Source organism: Poecilia latipinna, unplaced genomic scaffold (genome assembly GCF_001443285.1).
Source record: "Poecilia latipinna isolate Pla-1442-1.1 unplaced genomic scaffold, P_latipinna-1.0 Scaffold3174, whole genome shotgun sequence".
Taxonomy (NCBI): domain Eukaryota; kingdom Metazoa; phylum Chordata; class Actinopteri; order Cyprinodontiformes; family Poeciliidae; genus Poecilia; species Poecilia latipinna.
This window is the reverse complement of record NW_015115790.1, coordinates 33,536-56,616: the sequence shown is the minus strand read 5'-3', so window position 1 is coordinate 56,616 and position 23,081 is coordinate 33,536. Positions and strand designations below refer to the sequence as shown.

The 23,081-nt window shown below is 42.1% G+C and overlaps 1 protein-coding gene across 7 annotated transcripts in view; it reads right to left on the bottom strand.

Moving 5' to 3' along the window:
- Window positions 1–281: 281 nt before the first annotated feature.
- Window positions 282–23,081, bottom strand: part of agrn (agrin) — a 56,257-nt gene continuing 33,457 nt past the window's right edge. The window contains exons 10-20 of one of the 7 annotated variants that reach the window (XM_015023032.1): window positions 19,943–20,033; window positions 19,536–19,700; window positions 19,328–19,436; window positions 17,007–17,018; window positions 16,800–16,850; window positions 11,709–11,825; window positions 9,698–9,881; window positions 7,777–7,864; window positions 7,109–7,132; window positions 4,186–4,218; window positions 282–918 (exon numbers count right to left, since the gene is read on the bottom strand). In XM_015023032.1, the coding sequence (XP_014878518.1) occupies window positions 690–918; window positions 4,186–4,218; window positions 7,109–7,132; window positions 7,777–7,864; window positions 9,698–9,881; window positions 11,709–11,825; window positions 16,800–16,850; window positions 17,007–17,018; window positions 19,328–19,436; window positions 19,536–19,700; window positions 19,943–20,033 (1,103 nt within the window). In that variant the 3' untranslated portion in view covers window positions 282–689. The remainder of the gene's footprint in view (window positions 919–4,185; window positions 4,219–7,108; window positions 7,133–7,776; window positions 7,865–9,697; window positions 9,882–11,708; window positions 11,826–16,799; window positions 16,851–17,006; window positions 17,019–19,327; window positions 19,437–19,535; window positions 19,701–19,942; window positions 20,034–23,081) is intronic. The other 6 variants (XM_015023034.1, XM_015023033.1, XM_015023035.1 and 3 more) reach the window with 6 other exon arrangements.

Here is a 23,081-nt window from a genome sequence, read left to right as displayed (position 1 = left end):
TCAGAAAGGACAGGAACGCTGATTAGAATTAAAGAGATGGATGGAGATACATTCAGGCTGATCCTGGAAGTGGAGCTGATTCAGCAAAGTTAAATCAAACTGTTTTATCATGGAAAATATAAATAAATGCATTCTACAGTTAACATATTATTTATAAAAAACATATCCCTTCCATTTCAGAGTTATGCACTTCTTTGTCAATTACTTAACATCCTAATAAAATGCATTAAAAGTGACCTATTATACTCCGTGAACAGGTTAGGATGGTTTTATGGGACAAAATGTAGAAAAGTTATTGTGGTTCCAACACTTTCACATCCCTGTCTGTTATTTCACATCCAACAGTTATTTCTCATGAATCTTGTTCTGCAGCTTCCAGAGAGTGGCAGACATGTTGGGCTGCGGCAGCGGTTCTCCGTCTGAACACTGATCACCGTGTCTAAGCTGCAACTTCCACACCTCGCCTGTCTGTTGTGTAAAGCTTCAAACGTGGGTGTGACCAGGCATGAAAGCAGCCTTAATCTGAAACTAATCAGAGTCATCAACTCAGAAATAAGCGGGGGATTCAGGCGAGATATCACACGGTGAGCAGCAACACAAAGACATACGGATTCAGTCTAATCCTCCTTTAACTGAACCAGGAAGAAAGAAAGAGAGAAAGAAAGCTTCTGCTGCTGATTCCGTTTTTCTTACCTGCTGGCTTTGATGCGTATCCAGCGGTTGGTGTCGACACGCACCGATGAGCTCAGCACCACGGCCTTGGAGCCCAGGTCATAGGTCATCTGGACCCGGCCATCCACAATGGCCAGCGCAATGTAGTCGGAGCGCTCCACGCCCTTCCCGCTCCACAGCAGCAGACCCTGCGTGGCCTCGGTCCGCACGCTCAGCTCAAACTTGTTGACCAGCAGAGCCTTTTCACTGGGAGGACATGGACAGCGCATCAGACCCAGACCCACACCCACACCCAGACCCAGACCCACACCCAGACCCACACCCAGACCCACACCCAGACCCAGACCCACACCCAGACCCAGACCCAGACCCAGACCCACACCCAGACCCACACCCAGACCCAGACCCAGACCCACACCCACACCCAGACCCAGACCCACACCCAGACCCACACCCAGACCCACACCCAGACCCAGACCCACACCCAGACCCAGACCCAGACCCAGACCCAGACCCACACCCAGACCCAGACCCAGACCCAGACCCAGCATGTCTTCAGGTAAATGTCTGAGGTTGATCTGCACTGAGTTACTAGCAGCCGCATGAAGATGATTAAAACACCTGAAAATACATTCATCTTCATTTGCAGCAGCACAACCTTGCAATGATTTCATCCATTTGGTTTGTTAGAAAAATCCAACCTTTAGTTTGATTATTTTTATTTAAATGTGACTTTGTATGTTCAACTTTGTAGTAAATATACCGGAATGCTCATTTCCATCCATTGCCCCATAAAACAAACACAAGAAAAACATTCACACAGTTTCATAAATAAAAATAAAAAATACTATAAAAATAAAAACTACTTATAGAGTCAGAAAAACCCACATGACTTCACTTTGCCACACCAGCAGTCAACATGAAGTCGTTTTTCACACGTTCATTCATCCAGCTGGGGTTTTCATGATCTGACGTGACCCAAGTCATGAGTTTCCAATAACAGAAGATTTAAGAAAACCTGTTTATGTTTGTCATGGTAGGACAGAAGAGACGTTTTTGGCAACAACTCATTGATATTTGGCTAGTTTCTGATGGTTGTTATGGAAACGAGACAAAAAGATGCTGCTCTTTCTGCAGTTCTCCAGCAGCGAGCTCTGAAAGGGGATATTTTCTATTCTCTGTGCTGCTAAGATGAACATATTTATGTTCCATATTTGTCTCCTGTGGGAGCAGATTGTAATGGTTTACTAATTATGATTTTGAGATTATATGGGTACTAATAATCTTTGATTTTAACATCAATTACTTCTCATTTCAATGAATAAATGCTTTTAAATTAAAGGCTGGATTTTAAACTAAATCAGTGGGAGGTAATGCTGCTGCAGTAAAATATGTACTTGGAGGTAAGTACACATCATAACCAAGAATGCTCATAAATCAGCATTTTGTTATACATGATCTTAATTTATTTGCTGCTAAAATCCCTGAAATTTGGGCTATGAGCCAAATTCTAACAGCATTCAGGTCGTTTTAAGGAAACGCAGACGGAGTTCTGAAGTAGCAGGTTCTGTTTCCCTGTTAGCCTTAGCAACACTACTGAGGCTAAGCTAGGCAGCCATTAGATCTCCTGCCTCTTCACCCCCGCAGCATTGGGGGAGGGGGGGGTGACGATAGCTGATTCCTCTATCCTTAAGAGGCTTCCACCGCCTCAGCTGTGCAGAGGAAACCGAAGCGCCTGGAAGCAGCCACCGCTGCATACAGAAACACTTAGAGGGAAAACGCAGCCAACGCAATCCTAATGTAAACAGGCGGATTCTCTGCAACTGTTCGCTCGTCTGGAACTGATTCTGCTACTTTCAAACGGCGTCTACACAGAAAGACAAAGACAGGGTGAGGAGGACGCATACAGCAACCGAGGATGGGAAAAAAAAACAGAGATTACACAAGACACATGAGGAGAGAAAGCAGCCGGCACACAGAACAGCAAACAAACGAAATGGGAAGGGAAGGGCGCTCTCCTGAATCAGGATACTTCACTATGAAACCAGCAAAATCTAAAACTTTTACAGGCCAGTTCACCTCAGCAGATTCTTGCAAAAAAATAAAAAGTAAAATAAAATAAAAATCAAGAAATCCATTTTTCCCCTTTACTTGGAAACCAATACACCCCTTATATCTACCTAAAGCTGCTGAGGTAAACAGATTTAAGAGCATCACATTTTATTTTCTTTCCTCAAGGAGAGAAAAATAAACCTGAACAAACAAAAATGAAGCTTGGGTGAACCCGACTCCTGGCAAGCCCTCAAAGAGTTTACAAGGCCCAGTAAATCTCGCCACAGCAGCTTGTCAGTGATAAGGTCAAGGTTATTAAAGGTGCAGAACGTATAAAACAAGGCTGGCACTTTGCGCTCTGAATCCCACTGCACTGATTCCTGCTGCGATGCTGCTGCTTTCTGGGCATCATCTGCTGCTCACAGGTCCTCAGAGGGCACCCACAGTCTACCACTAGGTGGCAGTAGTGGTCAGAAGAAAACAAGCGACTAAGAAGCTGAACTAAGTTTTGTGCCACACAGTTACAGTCAGGAGTTACTTACATCAGGAACAAATCAGATGCTGATTTGGTCTTTTAGGACAGGATGATAATGCATCACATAACTTCAATAAATTTAAATGTATTGTGGATTTTGCAGAGAAACCAGATATTTGCAGGTATTTTCAAACTTTTGGCACCAATCTCTCTGACATGTTACCAGGATTTTCCAATCTGAGATGGTGGAGTTTGTTTCATTTTTATTTTATTGCACTGAGCCCGGCAGGATGGGAGGTGAAAGAGCGGACGGGCAGTTGATCAGCAACAGGCCTCTGTTATTGATCACGTCATTCATACATATGATCAATAACAGCTAACTACAGAAAATGCTGACTTGAATTTTTTTTTCATTATTTCTGGCACCCTTGCTAGCATGGTGCCCCTATATGTCGCATGTAGTGCATACCCACCGTTCTGCACCACTGGTTACCATAGCAATATATACTGATTCAGGATCCACGATATATCGGCACTAACATCTTTATTGGCCAATTTCAGAAAATTATTTTAAATATCGGTCTGATAAATAAATCTGGGGCGATTTAAATCTGGGTTTCTCTGCCTCCTGCTGAAGGACAGACTGGTTGTAGTCTGTCCTACATTCAAACTTGTGCAGCCAATTATTATTTTTTAAAATGTATTGATGTTACATGCCAGTGCCCTGATTCAAATGTGTTGATTAAAGTCCAAAGTTAATCAGACATTCCTGCCCGTGAAGCAGTAGATATATGGATATGCATGTCAGGAGAGGCTGTTCGACATGTTAGAATATAAAAATGATAATTTTGTGACTTTTTAAATAGAACGGGAGTCTTCAGGCCTGTCAAAGGTCAAGGACGGGTTGTCTGGAGAGGAGCTGAGGGATGAAACAAAGGTGGCATACAAGTAAATAGGGCAAAGTTGAAAAGCTTTAAGAGACTCACCTCTGGTCTGACGGGTTCTCCAGAGATTTGGGACTTAAGGAAGCAGGGAGAAAGTCATGCAGAGGAAGCGCAAACAAGGACAAGGAAACAAGGAGGAGGGAGGAAGGAAGGGAGAACACTGTGAGCCCAGCGCCTCACAGAGGTCTCCCATAGAGACCCGGAGCTGCAAAAAGCTAATCTGCTGCACTCCTCCATCGACCGCATGGAGAGTCCAGTACAGCTGCTGTGGGATCACAGGAAGCACCAGCCCTGATAACATGGACGCTCCTCAATAAATGCAACAGTCAGGATGGATGCAATGAAAAATATCCTAGCTTTTCAAGCTTTTTTTAAAGATAAAGTACATTTACCGTCAGCGACTGGCTTTAAAGTCAGCGTCCAATTATTGAGCAGCTCCTTTTTTTTTTTTATGACGCCGCACACCACAGTGCTGTTGCAATTACCTTCTGCTGAGAGATGAAAGCGCTACATGAGGAAAAATTGGGCGATTGTCAAAGAATGGGGTCAAGCACAGTATCAGATGAGTCACATGTGATTCGTCAACCTTAAAATGAGTCTAGCGAATTGACCGTTCGAAGAAATAGAAACGGCACCCAAAGGTGATAGTTTGACACTTTGGCCTTTTTACTCTCTACTTAATGGCCGCTGGAAAAAAACAAAAGGTATTCATTGTCTTTGTAAAATGAAATCCCGCTGAATTGGTTGGTTTGCCTTGATCCACGCCCATTGTGGTTGCTCTTAGCGACTGTAACATCTATTAAACTTTGACAGTCTGGCTCCAAGGACTACTGTCCCTCTAGCTAAGTGAGATTGAGGTCCAGGCTGCCCACTGTGGAGTGCTCTCCACTGGAGCTCTACTATACACAGGCAGATAAATCTGTGATTAACATGTCACAGCCATTCACTGGCGGCTCTGTAATTACTCAAAATTACAGTTAGAGATCTGGAAAAAAGAAAGTGATGCAGCACAAACTGCGGTGAGGACTGAGTTTTCAGTCGGCCTGATTGGAGCCGAGTCCCAACCCATCAAACAGGTTAAGCAGAGTCTATTTCTCTCATTACACTGCTAAGCTAACCATGTAGCTTCTCTTTCTTTAGTTGTTCAGAGGTAAATTAGTCATTTCAATGTGCTTTCTAAGGATTATATGTGCAAAACTAATTGTGACATGGAATGCAAAAAATATTCAATAAATTAGAGTAAGCGTCTGATGGATCTCGTTTGTCAGATTAAAATGACTTTAAAATAACTTTTTACACACATTTTTCATCAAGTCCACATTTCTGTTTATAGAAATTGTTTTAAATTTTTTTTGTAGGCATGTGCATTTAGCATGTATCATGTATTGCAAATAATTTTATAGGAATTTTGATGTGTTGTCTCAATAAATTTCTATTGATGATGTTAAATAAAAAACAAAACTGACGGTATTATCATACATTTCATTTTTCCTGTTTTGTCCACTGAATCAGTGAATATCAGCAAATAAGGAAACACAATTAAATGCTGTTACAGCGACAAAGTAATATAAATCACACTTTTTAAGGGAAGTGTTGTCCTGACCATGCCTGTTTAAAAACGGAGGAATGTTTTTCAAGGACAATGTTTGTGGTTGTAAAGTCATGAAGTTAGCTAAAAAAGAGGTAAAAAAGAGTTTTTCTAATCAACATTTTTATTGTTATTGTAACAGAACTGCAAATTATAGTGATAAAATTCTTAGTCGATATAGCCCCCCCGTCCTAGTCTGACATAATATTCTAATTTTAAATGTCATGTTTTCATTAACTGTAAGTGGAAAATCATTAAAATTAAAACAAATAAAGGCCAAACATCATTCTGTGTGTAATTATTCTGAAAAATGTGTTTCACTTGGTGATAAGTTCATTTACTGATTCCTCCAGTCAAACGTCTGCCTCACGGAGCAGACCCTCCACCCAGCTCCTCCAGACTAGTGGCAGTAGCAATTAGCAAACAGCTGGTGGAACTAAGTGTCTGCTCAGCTCATTATAGGAGCTGCTCCTCAGTGAAACGCTGGTAGAAACGGCTGTAAACGACATAATGAGAAGCATTGCTATGATGACAGACCAAAGGCAGACTGATGCAAAGAGCTGGAGCTTCTTAAAGAGACAGAGCCCTGATTTCAAGGCATTAAGTCAAGTTTTGTTTAAGTCATATTTGATATACAGCATTTTTTGTAACAACTGAAGATAACAGTTACTTTGTTGTACTATAAAATGGCTTTATGTGGCCATAAAGCACACAACATTCTTTAAATGTTTAAATCAAAGAATGTTCATAAGTTAGAATGGTCCAGTCAAAGCCTGGACTGTAGAAAGGCTTGAATGTTTTATGACCACAGAAACTCTCCATTCATTCTGAGTAAACTAGAGGTTGTGTTTTGTATCTGTAATCTTTCAGACTCTGCATGTGTAATGGGTCAGTGAAACCTTTTGGACTGGACTGTTTAACAGAATCCGTCTATAAGTTTTAAGTTTTAACGCGATGAAATTCAGAAGAGTTCAGCCGGTATGAACAACTCCGGTCTCCTCCAGCTTTCAAGCGTCCCTCATTCATTCCCACCTAATGCTACTCAGCATAAAGTAACTGCAATTCATTGCATTTATAAATAACAATGCATAAATTATTGCACAATCATGGCACGGCAATTCATTTTCTCTGGTTCAACACAAAGCTAATCATGCAGACATTCATGCTTCCCTTTGCACTGGAAAAAAAAACTGCAAATGTATCTCAAAATAATCAAATGTGTCAAATTAAATGATGGAAATGGAGTCTGCATGTGAAGAACAGACTGGATGACTCTCTGAATGTACTTTCATCTTTTTGTTTGGGTTAACTGATTAAAATAAAATGAGTTATTCTGTTAGTTGGGCTTGATCTGAACGCCAGACTGAGTTTACTTACTCTGGGATCTCATTGGTCAGTTGGCTTGAAAGGAGAAGACAGTGAGGGACATTCATATAAGACACAGACAGGAAGTGGACGTCAGATAGAGGGACAGGAACAAATGCACATTAAGACGCAGACGTGACTGACAGACCCCTAGTTTTCACACAGCGCAGTGTTTGTGTGAAGAGCAGCAACCGTACGCCTGCTGCCTCATCACTTCTACACTTTATGCAAACCTGGAGGCAACCAAAACACAGAAACTACATTATCATCTGTGTCTTCAGGTTGTTATTTTGTTTTTGTCTCACAAATCTTTCTCTTTCCTTCAGCTGACAGATCTTCAGCCTCTTGTTGGATAACAGAAATTGATCCAATCAGGATAATAAGTTGTGCGTTCCTGTTGTCAGGCGGCAGCGACTGCAGGGCGGAGCGGCGAGCCGGCAGCTCGGGGCGAGGCTGTGATTGCTAAGTGCCTGGCTAATCAGAGAAATCCTGTCAAAAGCGAGGCAGGGTCGCCCACAGACACAGAGAGAGATATTAGAGAGGCTCTTAGTTTCCCTGAAGCCCTACCGCTGATGATCCCATCACACTCACCAGGGGAGGAGACGGATAAACAAGACAGTTGTTTGGTTAATAGCTGCTACTGTGGACATGAAGCTTAAAAAGACGCTCTTCCTCCTCACCTTCTAGTCACGGCATTGTGGTACTCGATGAAGGTCCGTCCGTCAAAGGCGATGGCCTCCGTCTCTCCGGCCGACTTCTCGTGGATAGCTGGCAACAGAGAGAGAAAACACTCAAGAGGATGAGACCACACCGAATTGATGAAGAGCAAAGGGGTTGGCTGGATTTAATCACCGTGAGAGGGGATGGCGAGTGAATGCACAAGGTTAACGCGGAGGAACACAGAGATGATGAAAGGGACGGGCAATCCCGCTTCCTTTCATGAATATTCAGCTGACACTTTTAATCATTTTCACAGCTGATCTATTACTTTGATAGCAACGTAGTGCGGCGCCCACATAAAAGAGACATCATGTATAATACTGATATTATCTGATAGGAAGAACAGAGGTCTGACTGATGGAGATGAACCAGGATCCAACTGGCCTAATCCAAGCCCTGCTCATTTAAAATGATCCTTCAGGGCTTTGGAAATGTCCATCAGTTTGTTCCTACTTGATAAACACAAACTGCTTTTAACTTCAGGACAAAGACAATCTGGGTGAATGTCCAAAAGTCAGTTCCACATGATGAGTTTATATTTTCGATAAACTTATTGCCCCCCTTATAACTGACTGGATTAACCCTGGTGCTTCACTGCAGCAGTAACAACGTTTTCTATCTGTTTGAAGGAGTTCAGACCATTATGTGAAATATGGTTGATTTCAGTCTCTTTGGACGTTTAGGAGTGTGAACCCTGTAGTGGTTACTCCACTACAGCTGGATCTGAGTCCAGAAAATCTTTAAGTAGTTTATCTTTCATCCAGTCAGAGGTAAACTTTCTGGAGTGATGCTGGCTCTGTGAGCTGAAGGTCCAAACAGAAATCAGGTTGTTCTCCTTCAGTATCATCATCAGACCTCTGACAGATTAACCTCGGTTAATCTGTGATGCTTTTGTGGAGCTGTGGTTTAAATCTTTTCATTGTTTAGGCTTTAGATGGTGTTCTGGATGTTCTGGTTCTGGATTTCTCTTTGATTCTGCAGTAATCTCAGAATCCCGTCCAGCCCTGGGAAGGTTTGCCATCTTTTTCTCTGATCGTGAAGCTCACTGTGGAGTCAAAGGTCAGTGGTTTTGCTTCTCATTTCTTCTTGAATTTCTTTAGGCTGGGATGCTGTGTCTGTAATTCATCAGAGGGAAGAAACTGAACTACGTGAAAACCTGCAGCTCAGAGGGCAGAACGCTCCATTTTTCTGAGGTCTGTGGTCCATTCTAGTTCGCAAACTCTACATCTTTTTTCTTACAACCGTAAACAGCACCAACAATTGATGAAACTATGTTTCGCTCCAAACCAATAGGTGGACACATGCCTAATTCATATTTTACTTATTGCAACATTTCAAAAGTTTGCTTATAATTTGCATAGCAACTGAATGGAAAAATGTGATTTAGAGGTTTAGACTATTCTCAGATATAGTTATATTAAACTGTCGTGAATTTTAATCAAACTTTTGAAATGTCCCAAAAAAGAAGAAAAAAAATCTTCAGTTTGGAGAGAACTGACAAAGCAAAGCAGAATGTAACTTCATCAGACATTGGCAGCAGAGGCTGCAAACAAGCATCTTAGAAAAATGTTTTGCTTTTAGACTTTTGCTGCCTACTTCATGCTATCAGTCTGGTACAACTGAGAAAAATTATTGATTCTGCAGGTGTGGCAGTAATCTGGTCTAGGTGAATAAAACTAAACCATAGAAATGTGGTTAATAACAGCTGTTCTATCATTTAACATGAAGGGTTGTTATACTTTCTCATAAGGCAGTAAATGTATAGCATGTATGCCATGTGTGCAGCATAATCTCCATCCAGTCGTCTGGATTCTGATCTCAGCTGGTCAGCAGGCTAAGATCAGGTGAGACAGAAATGCAGCACAGGAAGCAGCCACTCACCGTTCTGACACATGTCCCCTGAGAAGCCGCTGGGACAGGAGCAGTCGTAGCCGTCCAGCTCAGGGTGGCAGCGGCCGCCGTTCTGGCAGGGCTCCTGGAAACACGGGTGGCGGTGAAACATGGCCACGTTGCTGGAGTTCAGGGCGTTCTCCTCCCGCAGGATGGGTGTGCTCATCAGCATGATCTGGAGGCAGAGGCACAGCTGGAGGTGGGACTGAAACGGCTCAGGTCTGTCCCACTGTCAGACATTTAATGAAGCAAACCTCACATTTCTGCTCCCATGTTTTAACATCTCACCTCTGAAATTCACAACCGCTGAAAAGGTCATGGAAATATGTTATGATTGTTCTTAAAATCCAAGAGGCAAAGTGAGAAACAAAAGTGAGAGGTAAAGAAGTTTATACCACAGGCTTTAAGATTGTATCTGCATGACATTATGAACCATTTAACACAAACGAATCCCAGACCTAAAGTCTGAGTCTAGTCCCAAATGTCTTGTCCAAGTCAAGACTCGTGTCCCAACCTTAGGTAGACATCAGGTCTACAGTCTCTGTCCTATGCAGTGTCAGACTCAAGTCCTTATGACTGGCAGAAACTTTTTAATGTAATGCATGAAACTGAGCCTTAAAATATGCAACAATAAATATGGTGGTAGATGGACCTAAAATCTGATTGGAGCACAGAACATGTTAGACGACCTCAGCAAACAAACTCGGTTCAAACCTGAACGAGGAGAACATTTACTTCCCGTCAGAGTAAATTTAAAAGTTAAAACCAAGTCTGATCATTCTGTGATAATCTATCACAACTTTTCAAAACATGTTCCACTGCAGAGTAGCCCAATTTGCAGCAGCAGAGAACAAGAGTTTCATTTAGTTTTGGAGAACAAGGTAGGCTTTTCAGTGGACGAGCTAGGCTTGGAAACTTTTTAAATGTTTTGATGCAGTGGGCGATTTCTAGGACAAATATAGGCAGCCTCTCTGCAGGGGGCGCAGGGTTAGCAGGAGGCTAAGCAGCAGATACAGAAAACATGTTTACAGCTGACAGAGGCGCATTGAGCAAGACCTGCAGGCAGCTACATATATGGAGAACTAATGCGGCACACAATGCAAGGTTTGGAACATACATTGCTTCTTAGAAGAAAAGTATATCTGAACTTAGAATGAGATCTGTTAAAATTTAAATACAAATATGTATTAAATTCTTATCATCCTTTGCATTTCAGCTGGTTCAGTTTCTTGTCTTTTATTGCAGCTTATCTGAACTTAACTCACAGTAAAAATGATTACAATCTATTTTCCTTCTATTACAACACTTTACAAAATGATTTTGTGTTTCTTTTGAATTGAGAGCATTCATTTAAAGGCCATTGAGTTTCTCTGTTGAAGGATCATTAAACTTAATGACTGAACACATCCTAGGATCTAAGGCAGGGGTTACAGTGAAGCTGCAGATACCATGTGTTTCAGACAATGCTTTCAAAGCAACCAATTAAACACCACATCAAAACTCAAATAAATGCCATCTTCCACGTAATTAACAATTCCCCCAAGGCAAAACAACACAAATATTGCATTTTGTTTCCAATTGTCTCAAAACCGTCAGAGAGGGGAAGTTTGCCGACAAGAACTCCTGACAAGTTCCTGCAAACAATTCCATCTAGCCCTTTGTTTTTGAACAGAGTTATTCTGGGAGCTCAGAGATGAGCTGTTTGCTAGAAAGCTGAGAGAAGGAAAAAAAAAACTGGAAATTTGTCAGGGAAAGATCTGAGAGCAACAAAATGGAAGGACTTCAGAATATTCTAAATTTAGCACTAGCTAATCCTAATGAGCAGAGCCACTTCTTGTCACAGTGAGAGCTGATGATGGCAAAACGGCTAAAATCAGACTGCTGTGGTCTGAGACTGCTGAAACCTTCTAGTCTGACTCCACCGTGGTTCACTGCCAGCCTCAGGAGTCACTGCAGTTCACGAGTCATTGAGCAGCAGATTGTAAAACCTTTCTTAGTTTACCTTCTGGATAGTTCCCTTGAATCCCTCTGTGAGTGCAGCAACTCTTGCTAGTTTGCTGTAATCAGGAGCGCCGCCGATGAACAGCGACTCTTTCAGGTTGAGATCTGTGTGCTTGTTCTGTTGAAAACAGACGGGACACAACAAATGTTTCAGAAGGTGAGACAGAGCTGACAGAGAAGATTCATTTCCATTTGAATCACTTCCATACCAAGTCAGGAGTTTGCTATTTCCAGAAAAAGACTTTTAAGTGCTGCGATATGTGGTGGAAACCCAGGGCCTGTGACAAGTTTTCACACAACCTGGATTTCTTTTAGAAACGTTGTCATATTATAAACACTTCAATGTAATTTACTGGGATTTCATCAGTAACACAGGGTTGCATGTAGTTGTGTAGTGAAGGTAAAATGATACATGATTTGGTAAAAACGGGAAAATAATCAACTGTTTGCAAAACTGCTGAAGAGTTCCCACACCACCAGTGGCGCAACTACACATTATTCAGGTGGATGCGAAAACATAAATCCTCCCCGTCCCCCAGGGAAGGAACGTCGGAGTGAAGGAGCGACGCTCACACACACACCGAGGCGACGATACGTGAAGTGTAAAAATCGCTACATTTACCTCGTTATGTGCGAGAGGTGAAGGAGCGTGAGGCGCGCTATGTATGGGAAAACAAAATCGGTGCGTCGCCCCCTCCAGACAGGGTTTTGGCGCCCCCTCTGGTGCTGCACCCCTATGCGTTGCATGCGCTGCATACCCACTTGTTGCGCCTCTGCACACCACCACCATGTTTAGCAATGACACAACTCAAAATGTTCTGCATATAAAATGAAAAAGTTCAGAGCATCTTCATGACTGATAGCTGGCTCTCCTACCTGAGCTGCATGTCTCTGCAGCTGCTCCAGAGTCACTATGCTCTGTCTGTTTCTCTATTTCTCTTAGGTTATGCTCACACAGCAGGTCTTGATGTTCAATTCCAATTATTTTTTGGAGGTTTTGTGACCGCAGTCATATCTGATGTATTGCCTTAGTGTCTCAAAGCGACCCGCATGTCCAGAGGAGTGCTGATGTCACACAGCAGCGCTCTGCGTATGGCCGCCGCCGTCTATGGAGCCATTTTAACTGACGCTGCTGAAGGAGAGCTAACAGTGAAGGCCTTTTGTGGAGCATCAGTTTGGATGATACACTGCAGTCACAAAGACATCCTTCATAAGTTCATAATCATAATGTTCAGCCATTGTTTATGTCTGAATTTAACATGTCTGGCTTCAGAATGATGCATGTCTCTCATCAATGATGCAAAGCCGGATAAATTTTGACATGATTGTTCAGACTTTAAAAATAGTTGGATAGATATCTGATTTAATAAAACAAAGAAGTAGGTGAGTTGATAAGATCAGGAGAAGCCAGACATGGGTCACATTTCACTACTGAGTGTAACTGTATCCAGGGTTTCCCCCAGAAAACTTGTTAAGCCCGGTGGTCAGGGTGCCGAGGTGGTCCACTGGTGGTCCACCGTGTTTTTGTATTAAAAGATGTTAAGGTGACAGGAAATTTTAAAATATCACTCAGTAATTATACGTTACAGGAAAACATTGCCAGTGAAACACTACTTAAACCCACAACCAGTCTTAAAAACAACTAATCACAATATAAAATTAAAATGAATATCAATTATTTGCACTTTTGTTTAATCCAAATTAAGTCAGCAGTTCCATCAGGCCCCCCAGGGCTTCAGGGGCCCCATAAATGCTAATATTTTAACACAGACCACAGATACATGAATGTAACACTTGTTTATTGAGATGATCAATGCTGCTAAATTTGATTCAATTTCAGCATATATAGATTAAAAATTTTAAATTGTTTAACATTTAAATGTAAGAGTTTAAGGAGCTGGCAAGTTTACTTTGTAAAAGTTCAAGAACAATATTCATAGTTAGATTGTTTAGTTACCATAGCAACAATCTGATGCTGTGAGTTTAATCTTTAAGTTTGAGCTCTGTTTGTTCACAAATACAATTTAGTAAACTGCAATTAATTAAAACTCTGGAAAGAATCATAATTCCTCACAGTGGGTTGTTGTAAATATCCATACAGGTCAGCCTGTGTCCAGTTTGAGTGAAAGGAGGCGCGCGGGATCCGCGCTGAGGTAAACTTAATCCAGCTACTGCAGCGCGCGAGGCAACGAGCAGAGGAGCCAGCGGTGTGATTGGTCCGGCTTTAAATGCATAAACTATAAACCTATCTTCCATAAACATATCTTTTAGGAATAAATCTGCTCCGCTAGTGAAGCGCTCAGAGCAACAGAGACGCTTGCAATCCGGCTTAAAAAAGAAAGAAAAAAAAAGTTTTTTATTATTATTATTTTCCTAAAAACATAAACAAGAAAGGCTTAGCCTGGCGGTGGCGCTAGTAAAGGATGGCGGGCTGCCAGGCCTATAATACACTGGGAGAAGCCCTGGTATCATAATTATGAACTATTTTGTGTGGGTCTATCACATAAAATCTCAATAAAATGCACAAAGGTTGACGGCTGTCATATAAGAGAATTAGAGTAGGAGGGTATGTATATTTTCATAAGGCCTCCGTGGCCAAGGAGGGCCACTTTCATGCCTTCCATTAATGCTGAAACACTTGACACCAAATAAGTGACTTTTGAGTGATCAATTATCTTCTATGAGCCAGAAAATGGACAACAAAAGAAAATTAAGAGCAGGCTGCTCTTGTGACACAGATAGGTCTTGCAGACCTCTCTAATGAATAGCTGATTAGGAGCGCCGACCTTTCCAACAGATGACTGTGGAGTCAAATTAATTGCCATTCATCTGCGCGTCACGGCCATGAAATCTGATTCTCTCAGTCAGAGATTTGGGGCCAGCGATTCAGATTAGACAGAAGGTGATGCTGAAGAGCAGGCTCACTTCAAAGATGGGTCATTAACAGTCTTTATTTATTTTGTATGGTGGTAACTGCCAGAAAGGGTAAGATGGAGTTAATGACTTGGAGGTGGGGGAACAGACGATGATGAAAAAGGACAAATAAACAGGGAAGCTGGTGTGGCCTGGGCTTTTATTTAGGCAGTGATTCAGAGTGCAGGAGACAGCGAGGCCTGGCTGCGTCCAAACACCTGGAGCTGGCTGCAGCAGAGCAGACCAGGAACCCTGAACCCTGGCTGCAGCAGACAGATTCTCATCCATTTGTTCAGACTTTGCCAAAAGTTCCCACCACATGCCAGACTTGGTCACCTCAGGCAGAGTGTCTCTCTCTGAGGTGAGAGCCGACTCTCCACCACTCCATCCACATGTATCAGTGTTTTTACTGGAATCTACTGTCATGGAGCAACACAGGGCTGTTTTCAAAATCTTTCACAAGTTTTTGATCCATTTGATTTCAGCCCTCTTCCGTTGCATTTGCTAATCTCTAGTCTAGCAGCTTTCCACACCTACAGGCTGAAATCTAAACCCATTGTGTTTTGAGCTGGTTTCGTCTTTAGAGTCCTACTGGAAGTTGAACCTCCGCCCAAAGTTTTTTAGTCTTTTCAGCCACTAGCAGCTGTTCTTCCAGAGTTACCTTGCATTCAGCTCCATCTTCTCATCAACTATGGTAAACTGTCTGAGGTACACAAGTGACTGTTATCATGTCAACTGATTCTTCCACCTGAGTGGTGGCTCTCTGCAGCTCCTCCAGAACCACCATGGACATGGTTTGCAGTTCTGTTTCCAGATGATAGATTGAACATGCGAAGGTGATCCAAGCCTGGGATGTTTTATAATCCAATTCTGCTTCAACCAGGTGATCTGCAGATCTCAGAAAGTCACATTTAAGACTTCCGAAGACCTTTTTAATGTAAAGAATCAAATAAAACTATAGATATAGGGGCTGGTTCTGGGATTCTGCTGTTTTACAGTTAAGAATAGAAAGTATAACATCTCTGAGTCTTGTTTGTGGCTCTTGGCATTCAAGACATTTTAAGGTCTTTATTTACAGTACATGAATTAAGGTTTTGTGCTTCTCACACTGCAAACAGCCTTAACACACATGGGGCAGAGCTCAGAAGGTTTTTTTGTACATAGGGCACCGCCAACAGAAGTGAGGCAGCGGCAAAAACGAATGCAGATAATTTTACACTTACCCCTGACAGATGCAAAACAGCTAGCTGTTTTGCGGTCAGGCTAGCAGGGGGTTTTCAGCAGCTAGTAACCAGTAGCCTGACCTGCCTCAAGTCACTGAAGATGTCTGGGCATGACTCAGACTTATGCCATTCAGAAAAGTCTCTTGAGAAAACACAGTTTACATATGAGTATATGCAACAAAATTTAATACCTGTGATTAACATATTTTTTATTTTAACTTGAGGAAATCCATTAGAGTCTGAATATAAATGTGAGCCTTTCCAGTAAAACTAGGTTTCATTTCCCTTAAGTTTCACACTTAAGCAGTGCTTTGTATTAGTCCATCAAATCCTTTTAAACTACATTGTAGTTTGTGATTGTTACATAACAAAACTGAAAAAGGTCAAGGATCATTAATACCTTGCGATTACTCTACCTGCTGCTGTGATTTTCATAAACCTTTCTAAAACTCTAAAGGTTGTGTGATTTACAGTCATTCTTCGGGGAAAAGGACTGCTTGTGTTCAGTGTTTTCTAAAAACAGGGGATAATTTACACCCGCTGAACGAGAACAGTGGGATGTGTTTGGCATGGCTTTCTGAGTGATGCAGCGTAAGTTTGGATATGTGTTGTTTAACTGTGTGTTGTTCGGGTGTGTGTTGGTTTCTTCAAAGTTGGAGTGACTTCCTGTCACTATGGCGGATTGTTCCTGCGTCCAACAGAAGCAAGAACAGATGACAACTGAGCAGGCGGGTTTGGTTTAGCACCTTGCCGTCCGTATACATCCTCCTTGTTCTCGCTGTTTCCACAGCCATGCAGAGCGCTGTGAACCCCCCCTGCCCACGCTGTGCTAATGAAGAAGTCTCTTTGTTGCTTTCAAACAATGGCCATCGTGAGGATGACTGCCTCTCTCTTTCTCTCTCTCTGCCACCCGCCTTCCCGCCCCCGTAGCAGATGGACCGAGGTGAAAGCCAAACTGTGCTCTTCAAGAGCATCTTCTCTCCACCGCTTTGTGGCATGTACGGCTTCTGAAACGGTAAAGTTTTTACTCAGAAGTGGTAGTTTCAAAGCTGCAGACTTTTCTTTTATTGTTTTTTTTTTTTGGAGGGATGGGAGGAGTGAGAGAACTGGTGAGCGGCTGAAATGAAATGGGGATAGGGTGTAACTGGGACTTGTCTCATTACCTTGCGTGATTTCTGATATCCAGAGAGCACATCATAGAGAAGGAAGAAAATATGGAAGAAGACCGTTATTGAAAGGGGAGACTACGTGTTTGTGCTCACAGAGGCATGCAGAGTAGAGAAACATTCACTATCACCTCACAAGCATCTACCAGAGCGTCCAAAATAAAGCACAGAAAACTGACATAAAGACAACAAAACATGAAGAACGCATACTGCAACAGGGGTGTCCAATGTGTGGCTCAGAGGCCATTTGTGGCCATTCAAATGATTTTGATAAAATCACAATAAACTAATTTTTGCATTTTTAATTTGATGAATTTTGTGGCTACTTTGAACACCACTGTTTTAACAGATATCCAAAAAAGCAGCAGTGTAAATAAGAAGCTGTCTAAAGTGGCCATGCATAAGGAAAAGATGAAAAGAATAAATTAAAAAAACTTCACTGATGAATGACTGCAAATAGTGCCTCTTAAGCCCGCCTCATTCACTGACTGCCGCCATTAAATAAGAGGAGTAGATTTAGATTTCTCCTCTCCATGCCTTTTAAAAGTTTGGGTTTCATTACTGCAGCAGCCTGGGTGCTCTTTGATATGATGATTACTCCCAGCAAAGTAGAAATGTGCATGCATCATGTGTGTTTTCTCTGCAGCTCTCAGCCCATGTAGCAGAGAACCCATCCATAGGGTCTCAGCTCATCCCGGGTGTCTCCTGGTTCCCCTGCAAGCGCATATCTTTGCCTCTCCTTACTCTCTTCTTTTAATAAGATTTTCTGCCCATGTTGCTGGAGTAAAACACGATTACCACGCTGATTTTTGGAGGAGAGATAGAGAGACAAAAAAACAAAAAACTGAGAATCTTTTAAAGTGTAGAAGACTACAGAGCTGACAGAGAGTGTGCTCATAATCACAATCTACACTCTTTAATGTAATTGGAAGACTTAGAGACTTATTCAGCGATTAGATCACCTTCATTTAGAGGCTGCTACCTGTTTATTGGTCTAGGCGATGAACTCAGAAATTTCATTATACCCCTGTTGCTGCTGATATCTCTCCCTTATCTGCCTCCTCTCTCCCAGACGCCACTGCAACGGCACATTTTGATCAAATTGACTGTAAACCAGCAGTAAAGGCTGCTCTGGACTTTTCTGTATCACAACATTTTATCTGTTGGAGACAAGCGAGCTAAGCAGCCAGAGAGGTAAAGCTGTCAGATCTGAGTCAGCTGACCACTGAGGCCTTTCCTTCCCTCAGACAAACAGCGATACTTTCAGCTGATCATAAACTCAAACTTATTCAGATGTTAGTGCTCAACGTGTTGCGCTAACAACAGTACTGTTCATGTGAATGAAATGATTAATCATGATGAATCGATTATTGAAATGATCGCCACCTAATTTAGCGATCAATTAATCGTTAACTTTAGCATAGAGACTCAGATAAAACACTCAGAGAGGTAATTAAACCAAAACTATAACAAAATAGATACATTTCACATTAAAGATGAAAAACCACCATGTTTTACCCAGAATCCCTCAGGGGCTTAGTTTTAGTTTAACCTGGTTCAAGTTGTATTGAAATATTTCCTATTAAGCAGCTTTTGTGATCCAATTATTAATCAGTTAATCTAGAGAATAGTCACTGGATCAGCCATAATCTATGTTGATAATTAATCTAGCAGAAAGTGGTGAGCTGTTCACATGTTCATGTTAGAAAGATTTTTTTAATCAGAAATGCACTGTTTGCAACAAACGATCAATTATACACTAATGGAAAACCGTCAATGCAATATAGGCAAAAAATGTTTATTATTTAAAAAAGGAATTGGATTATTTGTGTCCTTTATTGTTTTTCTAGTAGTGTATAAAATCAGCTTAAGGGGTTAAATTAAGAATCAGATTGTTTTTACCTGATTAATCATCAGAATAATGTTTAAAATAACTGATTACTATAATCATGGTTTATGTGACATATCTGGGCATATTAATGTTGCCCTGATGTCACTATGCATTAAGGGAAATCAAATATCTAACTGCCTTGCTGAGAGTGAATGCAGAGCATGAAACATCCAACACCTTTTAAATTCTGCATCCAAGCAGTCCTTTGTAAGTGGAATATTGTACATATTGATATAATAACTGCTAGGAAATGGCATTGTGCCTAAGAGTAGCTCTGCAAATTAAAAACAGAAGCAGCAAAAAGCCAAGGATGTGGCGTTGATGGGTGGAAGCACACAGATGAGTTTGCATGGCAGAAGCATGGCTAACCACATGCCCAATGGTCCTGCATGCTGATCGGCAGTTCAGTTAGCTTGCTGTTTCTTACTGGTGACTCTCCTGAAGTTGCTTTTTCGTTCAACCGGATCTCGCCTTTACGGAGGGAACGCTCCAGCTTGATGGTGTTCCACACCTTCAGCTGCATCTGGTCCCTACTCCTGAATGACACAAAGACACACACTGGACGTCAGAAAGCAGCCTGCTTATAATCTAAACATTGACGTGCTGCTGATGTTTTTCTGTTGAAGTGACAAGACCTGATAATAGCCGGTCCCTTTCCCAGATCGTAGCGAAACTCTAAGTAGCCATTGCTCAGGGACAGAGAGACGAAGTCTCCCTTTCCATCAGACTTCTGTCCGTTGTAGAAGATCAGACCGTTGGAGTCATTGGCCATGAGAACCAGCATCATGCTGAACTTTTGACTACAGATAAGGAACAGACACATCCATGTCAACACACCCTGTAGAGCTACCAAGATGCTGCAGCCTAAGGAAGGTTAGTTGTGTAATCTTCATTATGAATTCAGCTCAGCCTTAAAGAAGCATGAGCTCCCTCTCTGCCCCAGGCACAGAGCTGTTGGAACTATGAAAACTACACCATGTTCGGTGTTATCCGTAATATTCATCTAACCCCGTGCAGATTTCACACTGAGACTGAGACTTACCGTAGATCATGCCCGTAGAGATGAAGCCCCTTGAGCTCCAGGTACGAGTCGCCACTGAAAAGAGGCATGTAAACGCCTCTCCGCTCAGCCACTGCAAAGCAAAGAGACACAAAGAGTCAAACCCATGACCTGCTCTCCTTCTGTTGGTGGCAGAATCGAAATTCAGGACTCATCGGCACATCTTCGAGGAAAACCTGTCAGAAATGGATGTGTGTGTGCGTGTAGCCCCTGGGATTAAGACTTTCTCTCTACAGAGATAAAAAAAAAAAAGACAAAAAAACAAAAATCCAGAAATACTCATGCGAGAGCGATTACACAGCATGCCACCGGATGACAAAGAGCTCCACAGACATGGAGAGTTTAACACACATCTGGGACCTTGAGAAATAATTTAGCTATTGTGCTCTGGCAGGCCTTTTTTGCAAATTCATGTCTTTGCAACGTGCCTCTGCCTGGCTGTCTGGACTCATTAAGACGGGCACCGAGCCATCTTCTGACAAGTGGCCTGACATTAAAGATCCTTCACATGTCACCTGAAGGGGGAAGGAGGTGTTTAAAACGCCACAGCATTTCCTAAACACTCACATAAACACGCAGATACCTTTGCAGCTGGTAAGGCAGCTTTTATTTGTAATTGGTCGGGATTAGCAGAGTTGAGTCAGACTGGAGGAGGAAGACTGAGATGAGAAAGCTAATTAGCTATTGTGCAGAAGACTGCTAATGATGATGGCACCGACCATGGAAATGAGGGGCAAAAATAGGAATAAACTAAATTATTTGCTAAACTAAATTCCACTGGAGCGAGAAAAGAGGCTCACAATTTACTTTCTCAAGCAGTGTGTGTGTGGGTGGTTTTTTTCTCCTCTTCACCCATTTGCTCGGCCTGATACAAGGATCAATAAGACACAAGAGGTCAACCAGTGTCAGGAAAACACACATCGGCACCGAGCAGAAGAAAAAGAAGAAAAAAGTTGGATTGGCAGAAGTTTTTCTATGCAACCTTTAGCTAAAATGTCAGATTAATGAGCAAAACGAACCTGTTTCACTGAGGTCAATGTTTACACTCTGGGGCATCTCTTATTTATACTTGAAGAAAGGGTTATATCCTTAGCAATTGCAGCAAAGCCATCAAAACCCAATAAACCGAGAAAGGCAGTACCAAAGGATCCAAAGCTCACATTTTTACCTCTTAGAGTCCAATGGTGTATTTTTCTCCACCTACAAAATGTACACTGACAATAAAAAACCAACTGGGCAATGAAGTATAGATTCCCACTGCTGGATTTCTCGGGTATTAGGAACCAACATGGCAGACAGGCCTGATCCATGATGGACGGTGAAGCTGCAGCTCTGGTGACTATCATCAGCTTTAGACGCTTTAAGAGGAACAAAGCTTTTCTCTCTCTCTTTCTCAAGTATCTTACAGCAGTTTTGCAGTAAAATTGTTGGGACGACATAATGATGCTAATTGGTGAAGCCCCCTAGTGGAGGATAGGGCCAATACCAATCAATCCCAGAACAGGCTTTCTAGGTGAATCCAGAAGTACAGATTCCAAATGCCTAGAATAAATAGACACAAGCATTAATGGATGAAAAATAACAATTTTGTTTTTTTGGCTTATGTCAACTAATATGAATGAATTAATTGTTTTTATAATTGATAAACTCTTGTAGGATGAAGTCAACTTATGACAGCTGCATGTAATCTGTTAGTTCTGCACTGGGGGTAAAATAAAAGTCTTCCAGCCTATCAAACTATCCAGCTTTCAAAGTCCTACATCACGTCTGAAGCAGCATCTGGAGTCGTAGCACGGCGCAGCGCGCCGCGGCCAAACTGACAGACAGGCAGACTGACAGTCTGTCCAGGTGGAGCAAAGCTGCAACCAGCAGGTTAGAAACACTTTTTATACTTGGTTATTGGATTAAAAACATGCAGATAAAGACCCCACCCCATAGTGATGTCACTAGAGGCAGAGCACATGGAGCGGATGTTTTACCTATATTCTGGTTCAATGACATAGCAAATACAAAACCCACCATGACATGACAAACTATGTAAGGTTTTACAGGTGAGTCTGCCTGCCTAACAGTTTAAAAGGTGTTTGTGTTTGTGGGCCAGTTACCTGCTGAGATCCACACAGAAACAGAGACGTCTGGTTTGTGCTGCAAATGTAGCAACTGGAACCCAGTAGGAGCCAAAATTCCCCTGGAGTAGGGGTGCAGTGATTGCAGTTTTCTGGCCGACCTATTAAAAATCCTGACCTGCCGATTCCAATTTTGGGCGATACCAATTTTTTTGTCTAAAATGTTGCTAAATGTAGCAAGAAAGTTGATGAGTTGCCAACAGTGAGATGACTATTGTTAACTGCAAACATACAGTTAACAATAGTCAACTGTATGTTGGCCTGGTGGGCCAGTCTGTTAGTAAAATCTCTCTCACAGCAGAGCAGAAAAAGAAAACAGTTGATTTAAATACCTTTGCTGAGGAAGATAAAATAGGTGGTTAAGATGCAAAAATCAGCCGATCACCGCTTTCCCAAAATATGGGAAATTGGCTGGTCGATAAATCGGTGTATTCCTACCCTGGAGTGTATTTTTCTAAGAGGTCTTGCTTTCATTGGTAAATTATAATGATTCACATTAACACAGGGTTAAAGCACAGAGGAAAGGAGGTGATTCAGTGAAAAACCCTCCACTGCAAACGAATCAAGCAGCAAACTGCACTGATGAACCTGGTCGGATTACAGTGGAGACTCTAGCTTAGCGTGCATGCGCACAGACAGACAGACAGACAGACAGACAGACACACACAGATGCATCCCGTTTTGAGTAAGTTCACCTTCAGGTGATGATCGACCTCTCTAGCTGAGTGTGGCCTCAGAGGGACCTGACTGTGTTCTTATGGGTCCCGCTCCTGGCTGCCACTCTGGCTGACTGATGCTGCCATTAATCACCCTGAGCGGGAGGACTGATGCGATTAGTCATCTCATTGATTCCTTTGTTAAAATAGCCTTTTGGAATGAGAGACGCTCATGCTCACGCAGCATCGATTTTGGTTCACCTCAATTTATTTTAATCACCCGCTAACTGAGGCTCAGAAGATGGAGGATACTCCCATCTGGTCTCCTTTTACTCCCAG